The following is a 15154-nucleotide window of genomic DNA, read 5'->3' as shown; positions in this document are numbered from 1 at the left end:
AGACCTGATGTGGATTCGGAGATACTTCGCTGAACATCTATGCTCCATCTGCCAGAACAAGTGGGATCTCCCATTGACCACCCATTTTAATTCCACTTTCCATTCCCATTGCAATATGTCCGTCCATGGCCTCCACTGTCATGATGAGGCCACACTTTTAGGTTGGAGGAATAACACCTTGTTTTCTGTTTGGGTAGCCTCCAACCTGATGGTATGAATATCGATTTCTCAAATTTTCAGTAATGTCCCCCCAACTGCCTCCCCCCACCTTCTTCATTTCCCATCCCCTTTTCGCTCTCTCACCTCATCTCACCAAACAACTTCCCAGCGCTTTACTTCATCCCTCCCCCTCCAGCTTTCACCTATCACCTGGTCATTCTCTCTCCCATTCCCCCACTTTTTGAATCTATTACAGTACTCAGCTTTTTTACTCCAGTCCTGCTAAAGGCCTGCAGCCCGAAACATCGACTGTGCTTATTTCCATAGATGCTGCCTGGCCTGCTGAGTTCCTCCAGCATTTTGTGTGTTACTTTTGATTAATGATTGAATATATGGATTTATATTGATTACTATTTTCTTGTCATAGATGTTTTTAGTTGTTGCTGCATGAGATTGCAGTAAAAAAAATTAATGATAATGATGAAAGGAGAAGAGTAAATGTATGGCTGTCTCTCAAAGTTTATTATAATAATCACTTGCATGTTGAAAAATATAAATTTGAACCAGTTTTTGTATTTTTGAGTGGTAAATTTTTGCATTTGTTTCTTACTCTCTGCAGAAAATCAATGGCTCACCATTTTGCAACAACGATGCATGCTTTGCACTGGCTTATGCTGTAATTATGCTCAATACAGACCAGCACAATCATAATGTTCGTAAGCAAAATATACCAATGACAATGGAGGTATGTATTTTGGAAGCTTTATTGGTGAATCTTCTTCAAAAATATTTCTCTTGCATTATTCAATTGCTACAATGATAAAAGAATTTGAGGACACTTGACAAATATAAAAAGCTGTCCCATTCAATCTCTAAAAAAAGTTCACTCCTGATTTAGCTAGCACAAAACCTACAAAAAGCTACCTCGTTAACCATTTTAATTCAGTGTCATATTAGCCATGTTATAGTCCTTCACACATCATATTTCTTTTTGAAGCTATTCTCTCCCACCCATTGCCTTTCTGTTATTAGCATCAAGTTCTGTGCTAATTTATTTAGCAGTGGTTTGATGATCGGGAAGTTTGCAGTTTCATTGTAATAGATTGTCCTGAATTAAACTGAAAGCAGCTGAATTTTGAAACAAAAGTAATGGCATGAATTTGGGGAGGGAAACCAGAGGTCCATGATCCAGTATTAATTGGAGGATCAGAGGTCAAGAAGGTCAGTATTTGGTCAAATAATTTGATTGGATCACGGTGAATAATGTTCAGTTTTGTTGTTGTTGGAAAAGCATCTTCTTAGATATACTGTAGCTTCTGATCTTCATGTTGAAAGAAAGTGTTTCTTTAATTTTGTAAGATAATTATACTGTTAAATAAAGTATTTATCTCTTTCTGAAGGAGGAAACTACATTTTACTGAACTGCTGAAGTCAACCTTTTAAAACTTGAAGGGAAAGAAGCATTTTGACAAAACCAACAGTAATTATATGTTCACTGTAAAATAAACCTTTAAATCCCTTTAGGTTTCTTAGATGGTACTATGTTTCATCAGATAGTCTGCTTGACCTATTCCTTGAAATCAGTTTAATAAACTGAATGTTAAAATATGTACCAGGACATGGTTATCCCTCATGATAATTTTAGGAAGCAAAGTGAGTGATTATTTTTGGTGTTGATGTGAGTTTGTGGTTTTAGACAGTTGACCCACCCTTTTATTCTTTCTATTGATTGAAAACTGTTATTTACCATACAATCTTACCAGGAATTTGTTCTTAATTTGCTTGTTGCTCCTTCCTTTGTAGCAATTCAAAAAGAATTTGAAAGGAGTGAATGGTTCAAAAGATTTTGACCAAGATATGTTAGAAGACATCTACAACGCAATAAAGTAAGTTTGTTTAACTAAAACTTTCACCTGGTTTCAAATTTTAGCTGCCTTTTAATCTTAATATTTTAGTTTTAATATTAACCTACAAGGTAAGCTGCAATAACTGTTCTTTTTATTAAAAAAAACTTTTAGCCCATATTTTTGAAATTAAATAAATTATCAATATAGGTTAAGACTCTTCAGTCCAGTACCCCAAAGACCTGACTAGTGCTGGACCTCAGATATTGCCCCTATCATCTTCCCCTGGGCAGAGAACTGTTTTTATTTTAAGTAAAGACACTGTTGTGTGCTTGTTTTTTCCCCTAAACCTTAGTACATATGATGTGCTTTTGAAAATAGTTGGATAAGCTACTCAGAAGTTTTCTAACCATTTATATTGTTACAAACAGACCTGCAGTTTGTTTTCATTGTACTTAATCAGAGCCTGGTTTATAGTAATGCTCAAAACATTTCTAAACTGATACATGGGTATTGTGGCCACTAGCAGAGGACAAATATTCCAATAATAAATTATGAGCACCTCTTGTATATAAGTACATACTTGAAAATCGTAATGACTAAAATTTCTGTGAATTCGAACCAAAATTTAATTCATGATAGCAAGATCTCTTGCATATATCATTCATTGTTCTTACTCTTTTCCTCCTCCCTGCTCTTTCCTCTTTTCTTTCATATCTTGTCTTCTCAGGATTCTGTTGGAGGTACAATAGCAGTAACAAATAGTACCTGTCTGGTTTGATCTCATTGACAGTCTTTCATGCTGGATGTAGAAATAATGATGGCATCAGTAAGGTTTATACCAGATTGAACTGTACAGTCCTGTGTTCTCCTGTCCAGTCAATGTTACTTTGAAAAATCTGCTGAGACTCCTGATAGAACTGGTGGTTTTGGTTTAACTTCTTAGAAGCTTGGGGCGTTCAGAGCAACTATAACCCCTATTAACACCCTTGCTGGGATTAGTTAATTGAAAAAAAATGTACATTCATTTGGCAACATGAAGGTTATACAAAGATGAGGGATCCTCAGATTACCTTGTCTGTTGACTTAAGTGCTTTCTCGGAGTCAGAATCAGGTTTATCATCACCAGCATATGACGTGAAATTTGTTAACTTAGCAGCAGCAGTTCAATGCAATACATAATCTAGCAGAGAACAAAATTATAAATAAAAATTTAAAAAATAAGTATGTAAATCAATTACAGTATACATATACTGAGTAGATTTTTAAAATGTGCAAAAACTCAAATACCTGTATATTTAAAAAAATATGAGGTCAATGTCCATTTAAGAATTGGATGGCAGAGGTATTGGATGGCAATGCTACCTGATGGTAACATTGAGAAAAGGGCATGCCTTAGGTGCTAGAGAACTTTAATAATGGAAGCTACCTTCAGGAAGACACTGCTCCCTGAAGATGTCCTGGGTACTTTGTACGCTAGTACCCAAGATGGAGCAGACTAGATTTACAACTTTCTGCAGCTTCTTTCGGTCTTGTGCAGTGGTACCTCCATTACCAGACAGTGATACAGCCTGTCAGAATGCTCTCCATGGTACAACTATAGAGGCTTTTGAATGTATTTGTTGACATGCCAAATCTCTTCAAACTCCAAATAAAGTATAGCTGCTGTCTTGCCTTCCTTATGACTATATCAGTATGTTGGGACCAGGTTAGATCCTCAGAGATCTTGACACCAAGGAACTTGAAGCTGCTCACTCTCTCCACTTCTGATCCCTCTATGAGGATTGGTATGTGTTCCTTTGTCTTACCCTTCCTGAAGTCCACAATCAGTTCTTTCGTCTTACTGATGTTGAGTGCCAGGTTGTTGCTGCGGCAGCATTCCACTAGTTGGCATATCTCACTCCTGTACGCCTTCTTGTCACCACCTGAGATTCTACCAACAATGGTCGTACCGTCAGCAAATTTGTAGATGGTATTTGAGCTATGCCTAGCTGCACAATCATGTGTATACAATACTTTTTTTTTCCTAGGTTGTTTCATTATGGGAATTTGTGCTGCTTTTAATTACTGAACCTTGTTTTACTTCTGGAGTTATTGTTAAAAATCCTTTTTAACTCATTTTATTGATAAGTATAACTGATTCATAGGACCATATCATATTTCTAAAATTAACTGGGAAGATTGAAGAAAGTATTTATTAATCAGATTAATCATCCTCAAAGCAGCCCAAAGCACTTTGCATCCAAAGAATTACTTTTTGCTCAGCTACAAAATAATGACCACATGCAGGCATTGATTGTATTTTTACATAATCTTGCAATTTGTAAGATTGGAAGCTGTTAATCAGAATTTTTATTCATGTCAATTGAACAATAAAAATTAAATTGATGAAGGCATGAAGAAAACTGTACATTCAAAAAGAAAACGGCTGGCAATCCACAAATAGCTCCTCAATGTGGTCCAGAATTATTAGTTTATGAGTACTGATTCTTGTTAGTATTGACTTATAGAATTTTTACCAGTGTTCACAAAATCACATATGGTCCATCTATCTCTGGAAACTGAAACCTGATATGCTTGTTTGAGTGATCTTTATCAAAAAAAAAAGTTGCTCTCAGTCAACAAGTCTTATCGTCAATTCTGCTAATTGACATGAACACACCTCAGGGATTGGTTTTGTTTCTTGTATGTAATTCAGTATCACAGCAGATGGAGCACTTACTCAATGAAATCGTACTGTAATAATTCTTAGTCATAACTATTATTTTTATAGATTAACTGCTGTTATCAGTGTTCAAAATACTAACTGAACAACAGGTATGGGGTTACAAAGAGATTGGAAGGTTACAAAACGGTACGATGCAGCAATTAGATTTTATATTCGTAATTATTTTTTATTGTTACATTAACTCTAAAGTTCATGACAAAGTTTGATGTTGAAACTTATTTCTGTATGGGCAATTTCTTTTGAATTGGACAAATGTTAATAGTCTAATTTCTGTACAAAAGCTGACATATCAGTACACAAATTGAAAAATGCACTTAATCGCTGGAATATTTTATCCTCCTGATTGAAAGTAAACTACTGCAATATTAAAAGAAAGTGAAGTATTGGTTAGAAACATAAGAACTTGGGCTGTATATACAGAATCAAATGGCATAGTAGTTCTCTATTGTTTCTGCAATAGAAATATATCCTAAAGAAAATCGTTGTTTTACCTTAGGAATGATGAAATTGTGATGCCAGAGGAACAAACAGGTTTTGTGAAAGAGAACTATATATGGAATGTACTTTTGAATCGTGGGAGTTCATCCGAAGGCATATTCCTCCATGTGCCTCCTGGAAGCTTTGATCATGACCTCTTCACCATGACCTGGGGTCCCACCATAGCGGCACTTTCCTATGTTTTTGACAAGAGTTTAGATGAAACAATAATACAGAAGGCAATATCTGGTTTCAGGTAAAATGTTACCAAATCATATGCTTTAATATTAATATATTATGAAGGATCTCTGAGATGGAAAGCAAATTTTGCGCTTGGCAGAAGTGTGTGGGTGTAGAACATGCATGCTTTGATTTTCAATCATGCTGAAATTAATTCTTGCAAAATAGTAATAGCTGGTGTGTGTATGCATGTTGGATATCAAAAAGAAGACATTTAACTAAGTGAAGCATGTTGATTTATCTCTTGCTTTAATCAACTTTGTTGCTTTTCCAACACGGGAGATTTCAGCAGCGCTAATGCTTATAGTTCTGTGTTGTATCCAATCCTGTTGAGATTTATTTGAAGGTCATACCTGTAATTAATCTTCAATAAATTAGAATGATTCGACAATCAGTGTCCCTCAAATCAAAAATTGAGAAGAATTTAAATGAGCTGTTTTTTCTATCATTAGCTTTTGCTTTCTCTTCCATGACCACTTTAATAATTTAAGTAGAAAGAGTAGAAAGCTAGTTTATTTGGGGATCTTAAAACATGTGCTTTTCAATATTGTTCACTGAAATTGTCATGATTTAAAACCAATCTCTTGGATTTCCTTGAAATTACAAAAAATTAATTTAGGACTTTCAACCATTAAATGTATAATCAAGTAATAACTCAATGCTTTTTAACCTTTTATGTAGTTAGAACAATGTTATTATGTATAGTCATCAGCCTCCCTTTCTCCTCTATACAGGAAATGTGCAATGATCTCGGCTCATTATGGATTAAGTGATGTCTTTGACAACCTTATCATTTCCCTATGCAAGTTTACAGCTCTTAGCAGTGAGGTTGGTGCTTTAAAAAACTTAATTGCTTCACAAAATTCCTGAGGGTGTGTCTTGAACATCACTGAAACTGAAGCCATCCTCATTTAAGGTCTCGGCCTGCAATGTCATTTGTTCATTTCCTTCGATAAATGTTGCCTGAGCTGCTGAGTTCCTCGAGCATTTTGTGTGTATTGAAACTATTTACATGTTCTGCCATTGGTAACATCAATAATGAAGATTTTTAAATCAAGAAATACAGGAATTGGCTTCTATTAATCCCGTTTAAACCTTTTAATTCCATGTGATTAATAGCAGTTGATTTAATTATGATATAATATTTAAGATGAATATTTTCTGTTCTGTTGAAGTATTACACATATTATTACCAAGTATCCTTTAGACAAAGGGTTGTCATCAACACAATGTGGTAGAGGACACTCTGTGGTTTATAAAGAAGCTGGCTGATCCAGTGGAATGCCAGTTTTCATGTAAAACCAGGAGAGTTTAAAGACTAGGAATCTTGCACATTCCTAGCCCTAAAAGATGAAGTCTTGACCTCTCAGTTTGCCTCATCATGGCCATGTGTTTTATCGTCTACCTGCGTTGCACTTTCTCTGTAACTGTAATACTATATTCTGCACTCTGTTACTGTTTTTCCCTTGTGCTATATTGATGTACTTGTGTCTTGAAATGATCTGTATGAATGGCCTTAAACCTAAGTACTTCACTGTATCTCAGTACAATGTAGGTATAATAAACTAATTCCAGTTCGAATACCTTTTTTGTGTTGGATGGTGATGATGAGAAGGGCAATCAGCTTGATCCTGACTTCTTGCTCATCTTGGATAAATAGGATTCTGCTAGTTCAAGGTTCTAGGCTCATTTTTTTACTAGGTCTGCCACAAGGAACCTAGTTCAGCCTAATCCTGTCTTTTGAACCAGAGTTCAGGTCCAGGAGATTTTCCAGCTCTAGACCCAAGGGTTCGATTCTGTTGGGTACAGATCCATCATAATATAACACTGGGAGCAGTACAGAGAGGGGGTTGATCACTCATTGATATTCTTAGATTTTTCTTAGATTCTTCTAACTCTTGTTGGAAGCATGTACTTTGCATGAATTTGGTCTATTCCTAGGTGGAGAGAAGATGTTTCTTGAATTAGTCGGAAATTTATGCCCTTTCAAAGGAAGGAAAGTTCAGTTAGCTCTTTGGAGGAAAGGGCCTCAATATTTCTGTACTTTTTTTCCCCATAAGTACCTCAGTGTTGATTTTTGAGTTCACCTGTTTTAACTATACATACAGTAGTGTTTACTTTGAGGATCACATTGCTTTCAAAAACTGGTCAGATTACTGGAATCTGTAATATTAATATTGTGTGATGGTATGTATCATCTCGAAAGTACATAACACTCAAGTGCATATTATCTACTTATTAAAATACATTTGTGGATTTTTATATCATGAGCTACATTGTTCCAATCTATGGTCTAATTTGTGTATTTCTGCACTCTGCATTGTTCTGTTCTACTTCCTATCTACATCACTCCAACTTGAAGCTTGTCTTTGGCTAATCTTTCTCCTTCAGTTTATAGTTTTTCATGTGATGTCTATCATCTCAAACTCAACCCTTTTAATTAAATGAAATGTAACATTTTTCTGGGCTTTTTTTGGCCACTAATCAATTGAATTGTGCTTTTTTTCCTCCACAGTCTGTTGAGAATCTTCCGAATGTTTTTGGTAGTAACATGAAGGCTCAACTAGCGGCCAAGACTGTGTTTAGTTTATCACATCGTCATGGTGACATACTTAGAGAGGGATGGAAGAACATTATGGATGCAATGCTACAACTTTTCCGTGCTGAGCTGTTGCCCAAGGTCATGGTAGAGGTGAGGACTTCATCGGGAGTAATTTGCTGTTACTAAAGTATGCTGATTACTTGAGTTGATCCACTTACAAATTCTGCTAATGTTAATAGCCATTTCTGCCCATTATGATGTAATATAAAGAAATATATTTTTGCCAGGTAAAAAGATTTAGACAGTTACTGATGGTGACCAGAGCATGTAAATTTGTATTAAAATGCAATCCTAACACAGAATAAAATGAGTTAAGAATATTGGTGGGTGACAATCCGGTTAAAATTTGCTTCCTTTAGTTACTTAATTTCATGCTGTACTGAAGTTAAGGCCAAACAAAAATGTTTTTTTTTCTTGAAATCAAATGCCTTTGATCGCCAGGAATGCTCTGTACAAATGTTGCAGTGAAAATTTGTAATTGTGCAAGTACATGAATATATATTAAACATAAGTTGTACAAAAATGCAGGCTGCAAATGCTGTGGATATGTACTCATTGACTTCAAACCAGGGTTGTTAACTTCGTGCAGCACGCAATCATAAAAAGAGGTGGCTAATAAATTTAATGGTATTGTTTAAAACCGGAGGAGTGCAAAGATCTAGGTAGCATATCCTGGTAATTGCAGCCAGGCTATGAAAAAGGCATTAGACACCACATGGTGAATTGTGGAAGAGAATAATATTGACTGGGTGGGGAAAATGGGCATGGTTGGTATTTGTGAAAAGGTAGTAGTGCTTGTTAGAGGATCAGAAATAAAAATGTTGAAATACTACCTCTGGAATTTGCATTGAGCTTGCTAAAAGAAGCCATGGATGAAATGCTGGAAAATGGGGAATATTCATTGTTTTTCCCTCCTGTGAATAAGGATAGAAATTTAAGGAATTACTGCTTCGGATTGCTAGTTCTATCGCTCTGAAACCTGAGCCAGCTGTTAATCTCAGATACATTAACTGATTGCTATTATATGAAATTTGTTAAGTACTACATTACCTTGTAGTTGTGTGAGTTCTGTTTATTCCAGCTTTTCAAGTTATATATCACTAAAATGTCTATTGTTGTAGATGTAATTTGTGATTTCAGTGAAAATGAGCTAACTTGTTTTCCCAGCAGAATCACTTCAAACTCAAGTTTAATGTCAGGGCAGTTGTGCTCTTGGAGGAAAAGAAACATCCATGTTTTGTTCAGCAAAATGTTATTATGGTGGCTGGCATTACAGATTTATTTGAAAGTGTTGGGGCAGCATTTTCTATTCATTTCGAATGATTGAAGCATGAATAGATAGAGTACAAGTCATGTCTTTCATTTGTGTGATGTGGCAGAAATTCTTTGTGCTTACCGTAAATCTTGGATTACAATATACATTTGAATTATAATACATGAGTTTTTAATAAAAGCTGGTACTGAGCGTGACACTACCTTTTCCTCTTTCAACCACGTGACGCACAGCCCAAGCTGAAGAATTAAATCACAGAAATTACATTACATTGGAGGGGTTTGTGACTACTGAGTTCTGGCCAGTAGTGAGTTCCACTGAGATTTTGACAGGGGTTTATTAAAAGAAAACAATAATGTTTGAATAAAGCCTGTGAGCTTTGTTTGTAAAGAGAAATACTGCATACCTTACATCATGTCACTGGAGTTAGAGAGATGACCTTTGACTTCAGAATGAATGAGTAACACCATGCATGACTAGTAGATTCCAACCTTCAATGGAGAAGCACTCCATACACTGACATTCGATAATGGGTTGCGATTTTAGTGGGATTGGAAAGTGGTGAAATTGCTTAAAAAGCTGGTTTGAAAAATCTGCTAATTTCATTATTTTTCCTTACCTTAAGTAATGAATGATATTTTAGTTTAGTTCTGTCCTTATTGACTAAATATTTCTTATTACACTGTTGAAAGAATAAAAAGGTATTTAATAGTTTTAGTAAGATGAAGCTAATTAATGTTTGTGAATGTGCTTATACTGAGATGGTACTGCCACCTGCTGTTCAGATCATAGTTCATCAATTTTTAAAGCCAGTTTGAAATCTCTCACTCCTTTTATTCAACTGCATTTACTTCACGTCTTTATGATTTCTTATTTGGTCTTCCTCGTTTCCTAGTCTGGAAGATGAGAGAGATGAGGGAGGGTTATATAACTTCGAGGTAATTGGAGAGAATCTTGGAACTGTTCACAGGGCAAGCAGTATCTGTGGAGAGCAAAAGAGTTAGTATTTTGGGTTAGTAAAGTTACATCACAACTGAGGCAAGCTAGGATGTCTTGAAGCCTTAACGGTTTCTTTCTTCACTGATACTGCTTCACCTAATAAATATTTCTAGCATTCTCATTTTACCTCAGTGTGAATATTTGTTTGCAATTTCTTTAGGGCTTGTGCTGAACTTTCACTGGAGACAGATTTGGAAAATCCAGACTAAAATCTTACCGCATTGGTTCTGAATGAATAAACCAATGTGTCATTGGAAGAGAATCCTTATTCTGTGAATAAACTATGTTAATTTACCTCAGTAGCCAATTATGGTTCAGCTACTTTAAAAATTCCGTGTAAATATGTTGCATATATTTTTTATCTCAGTCATTTTGTGGTGTTGCATTAAAAACAGATGAAGTGCTGTACTTAAAGTCAAGAGATTACCAGTTATGTTGGATTGTTTATTATGGAAAATTTTTAGCAGGCATGTAGCAAACATAGTAAACATTTCAGGGCAAGATTTGAATTTCCAACAAGGCAGGCACAAAGTATACTCATGTATTTCCCTTGCCTTTATTATTAAAAAGATTAGCTTACTGTACTGTCACCTGAGTTCTGAAAGTACTTAGACTAAACTGACCAATTATGATTCTTACTTTTTGTTAGCAAGTGCATCTTTGTTTTTGCAGGTAGAAGACTTTGTGGAACCCAATGGAAAAATCTCACTCCAGCGGGAAGAAACTCCCTCAAATCGGTAGGAGGCATAATTTCATCACTGATGGATGAAATAGTTCTGATGTTGCACAAAGAATTCTTTTAAACTGCATTGTTCATTTGTGGAGTGAAGGAAAGATAAAAATATATTATGTATTCATGCTAATTGAAGTTAGGAAGGGTAAAATAGACCTGGATACACAGCAGCAGAGAGCAGGGCATGAGTTGGGGAGGGAAGAGAAGAAAAAATCAAGAGAAGCTGTTGGAAGATAGATTGAGAAGAGGAGTGAAAAGTGAATGAGGTGAAGAGGGTAAAATTAACGAGGAAAGGGATGAATGGTAGATGATAGGTCAGGAGGTGAAGTGGACCAGGATATTTCGATAACTATTGGAGTGTAAAATGGCTAGTTGAGTGTAATCCAGATTTTATCACAGCACAGTCTCGTTCCATCTAGTCACATTTTTTCTCAATTTTAATATTTTAATAACATTGTTTTAAAATGCCTTCATTTTTAATGGTTCTTTGAAACTATGGGACAATTTGACAGAATACATAACTCTAGAGGTGGGAAAAGAAGTTTTGATAGTTTGTTATTTTACTTTTGTTCGCAGCAAGAGTCACAGAAACAGTGATAATTTTCCTTAATAGTTCTTTAGGATCACGTACCTTTTCCCTGGCCATGAGCAGTATAGTAGCTTTTGTGGCAATAGAAATTGAAGGAATGATTGGGTCAGACATTAAGCTGGTATAGTTTAAATCTACCATCTTAAATAAATAATTCCTTTCAATCCTATTACAAATTTTATAGAAGCTGATAGGAAAACACTTCATTCTACTTGGCCTTAAACAGTGCAGTTCAAAATTCATCAAAATTAAATAGCTTTGAGTAATAGTGACTGGTTTTAAATGTGATTCACACACATTGAGCACAGTTTTAACAACTATGATAGCATTTATTGTGTAGAAACCGTAAAACCTCTTGTGCTGTTTTTGTCAACTTTCTGTACAAACAGGGCATCTGAAAGTTCTTTGCGGCTAAAGCAAATTGTTTTGTTTTGAAATGTAGTGGTGAATCTACAGTCCTGAGCTTTGTTAGCTGGCTCACACTAAGTGGTAATGAACAGTCTGGTCTAAGGGGGCCCTCTATAGAGAATGAAGAGGCCAAACAAGCAGCTCTGGAATGCATTAAGGTAAATTAAACTTAATGCTGCTTAACTGCCTGGAAGATGTCCATGTTTTTCTTTGCAAGATGTTTAAAATTTAGTAGACTTTTATAGCTTCTAATATATTGAATGTCAGTTATCCTTCAAGGAAAGATTTGCTGTGGAAATGGAAAATGGTTCTTTTTTCAACTTGGCTTGTCTATACAGAATTGCTGCATTGCTTTAATTCAGCCTTTTACCACCTTCCATTTTGTTACATTCATTATTTAATATTTATCTGTGTCTTTTAATAGATTAGCAAGAGAATAAGAGTAAGTTTTCCATAGTGGTTATACTAGTTCCCTAGTTAAAATCACTTAAGATCTATAGGTGTAAAGTCCTTGTATCTTCTTGCCTTTTTATTATTATTATGAAAGAAAGGGTAATTTTCTAGTGCAAGACTCTGAAATTACATGATGTACATATTGGCATGTGGTGCCTATATGAGATGATGAACTTGAGCTCTGGAAATAGAATTTTTAACTTGCCATGATCAAAATTCCTATATGCCAATATATAAATGCATTTGACCGAGTTTTAGATCTGTTTAACAGATCATTCACAGTAGTAGCACTTAATCTTTTACCTGCCTCTCTGTTGCTATTCTTCTGTAGAATCTACCAGTACTGTATTCTTCCCCTCCCATCCTTTAGGCGTAGAGGGGCCATCTTCTCAACATGTGGCAATAACACTATTTTACTTTGCTAATGCTCTAAAGAGGAGCAGTCTCAAATCAGTTTGTTTTTGTTTCATCATGCAAATTCTACAGAATGGCCATGCATTGATTAGAAATCTTTATTGTATCCTGTCCTTCCAACTTCATGGGATTTGTAAATGAAATTTGATTGAATCTCAAATTATTTCCTATTAATTGACAGAATTATGATCTATCATTAAAGGTATTTACTAGTCAAATAACTGTGCAGTGACCTGCAGTATTGATGCCTCCACGTCCATTAGTTGTGACTTATCATCTTCTAACTTTTATTCCAGCAATGTGATCCTGAGAAGCTAATTACAGAAAGCAAATTCCTTCAGTTGGAGTCTCTTCAAGAGCTGATGAAGGTTTGATTATTGTAAACAATCCAAAACGGGAAATGTCACGCTCGTGTCATTGTTTTGTCTTGTCCCTTGTCACTTGTTTACCTGTTGATTTGAGTTATTCTATTCAGACCTTTTGCTACAGTAAGGCAAGCTAATTTATGGAAGACCCAAGTCCTTTGGAGGATGAGAGTATTATTAATTTGGGAAGATTTATTAATCTATTTCATCAGTTTATTTGTGTTGTACACTATGGCAATGTACAAATCTACCACACGACAATTTTCTCAAAAAAGTGCTAGATTGGTCATCTTTCATTCTTAATGATCCTTGCAGTTCTAATTTTGGTATCTCTTGTTTGGAACTTTACTTTCATGCTTTGATTCAGGCAGCTTCCCTTTAAAAGTATCTTATTTCACCTGTATTTTCATTAGGCTCTCATTTCTGTGACACCTGATGAAGAGACCTATGATGAGGAAGATGCAGCTTTTTGCCTTGAGATGCTGCTAAGGATAGTGCTGGAAAACAGGTACCAGGGAACACCCGGGCTATTTCATGTGGTTGCACAATAAGGATTACTCTCAGAAGCGGAATATGGATCTGATTTCTTGGCAGTACTAGTTGTTCAGGCAGCATGCATGGAGAAAGACATAAAATTGATGTCAACAGCCAATTACTTTTTTTTAGTCAGAACTGAGAAAAGTTGAAGATCAAGTAGAGAATGTTTGTGAGAGTGTGGATACCATCTGTTGAATTGAATGACACAAGTAGTAGTGTCTGCTGAGAGAGAATGGTAAAGGTCATAGAGGAGAGGGTTGATTAGAGGTTTCCTCTTTGGATGTGTGTAAGTGAGAGGTTTTCCTCTGAATTTCCAGCATCTTGGTTTTTTGTAAACATAACTAAGATCAGATGCCTTACATCGCAGAGTTTAATGCCCAATGGAGGTAAATGTCATTTGTCGCTGTAATAAATACCAGAAAAAGAATCCCAAGCTAACTCTCAATGGCTTGGTGATCTTCAGATTTATCAAACTGATGATGACCAAATTGCTAAAGGGCCACTGATGACTATGTACCTAGAGCAGGTGGTGATTTATTTGGGAATTCTTCCACATTCATAGATTACTTGAGTAATTTTTAAGTGTGAAGCAATTGTAGTTTTCATTTGATACCTTTGATTATTGTTTCCTATAGAGACCGTGTTTCCTGTGTCTGGCAAACTGTAAGAGACCATCTTTACCATTTGACTGTTCATGCCACAGAACAATGCTTCCTTGTTGAAAGAGCAGTTGTAGGTCTCTTAAGGCTCGCAATACGATTACTACGCAGAGAAGAGATCAGTTCACAGGTATGAGGAAATACAGAGCTGAATTAAAATTAACATTTATTTAATATGAATCTGAATCAAACTTGAATACTCAGGAATCTGTGAATTTACCTTGCAATGTAGAATTGCGGAGTTTTATAACGTTGATCAGTGCAGATCATTTGTCTTTTTAATTTCTTAATTATAATATTCCTTTTATTCAATTACTTTTATTATTATATATAAATCTTTGAAGTAAATTGACAAATGTGGGATTTAAAATCTGTCGACGAGTCCAGTGTATTGTGGTTTTACAGTACCTGCTTGGATGTATTGGGCTAATGCTGTTTAAACAGCAAGGAGCCAGAAGCTGGGTTTGGAATCAATGGAATTATTCAGTGAAATCTGACCCAAAGTAATATTTCTTTGATAAATATAACTCCCTTTAAAAAATAAGGAACATTGTTGTAAACTCCTCGACTGTTCTTGAGTGTTAAACAGCATTCAGTGAAGTTTCTCTCAATTCTTCCTATGGATCATTGTATAAAGTGAGTTCTAATTACAGGATGCTCAACAATTGTGACAG

General features: G+C 35.4%; 1 protein-coding gene across 5 annotated transcripts in view; it reads left to right on the top strand.

Annotated features, from left to right (window-relative positions):
- The window catches only part of gbf1 (golgi brefeldin A resistant guanine nucleotide exchange factor 1), a 282405-nt gene that overhangs the window by 225798 nt on the left and 41453 nt on the right, over positions 1-15154 (top strand). For all 5 annotated transcript variants that reach the window (XM_059946438.1, XM_059946436.1, XM_059946437.1 and 2 more), the window contains 10 exons: positions 779-904; positions 1963-2045; positions 5228-5464; positions 6183-6276; positions 7964-8140; positions 10995-11059; positions 12087-12210; positions 13216-13287; positions 13698-13792; positions 14457-14610. In XM_059946438.1, the coding sequence (XP_059802421.1) occupies positions 779-904; positions 1963-2045; positions 5228-5464; positions 6183-6276; positions 7964-8140; positions 10995-11059; positions 12087-12210; positions 13216-13287; positions 13698-13792; positions 14457-14610 (1227 nt within the window). The remainder of the gene's footprint in view (positions 1-778; positions 905-1962; positions 2046-5227; positions 5465-6182; positions 6277-7963; positions 8141-10994; positions 11060-12086; positions 12211-13215; positions 13288-13697; positions 13793-14456; positions 14611-15154) is intronic.

The sequence above is a fragment of the Hypanus sabinus genome, chromosome 21 (genome assembly GCF_030144855.1).
Source record: "Hypanus sabinus isolate sHypSab1 chromosome 21, sHypSab1.hap1, whole genome shotgun sequence".
Taxonomy (NCBI): Eukaryota; Metazoa; Chordata; class Chondrichthyes; order Myliobatiformes; family Dasyatidae; genus Hypanus; species Hypanus sabinus.
Note: the sequence above shows the minus strand (reverse complement) of the source record. Positions and strands in the feature narration are given on the sequence as shown.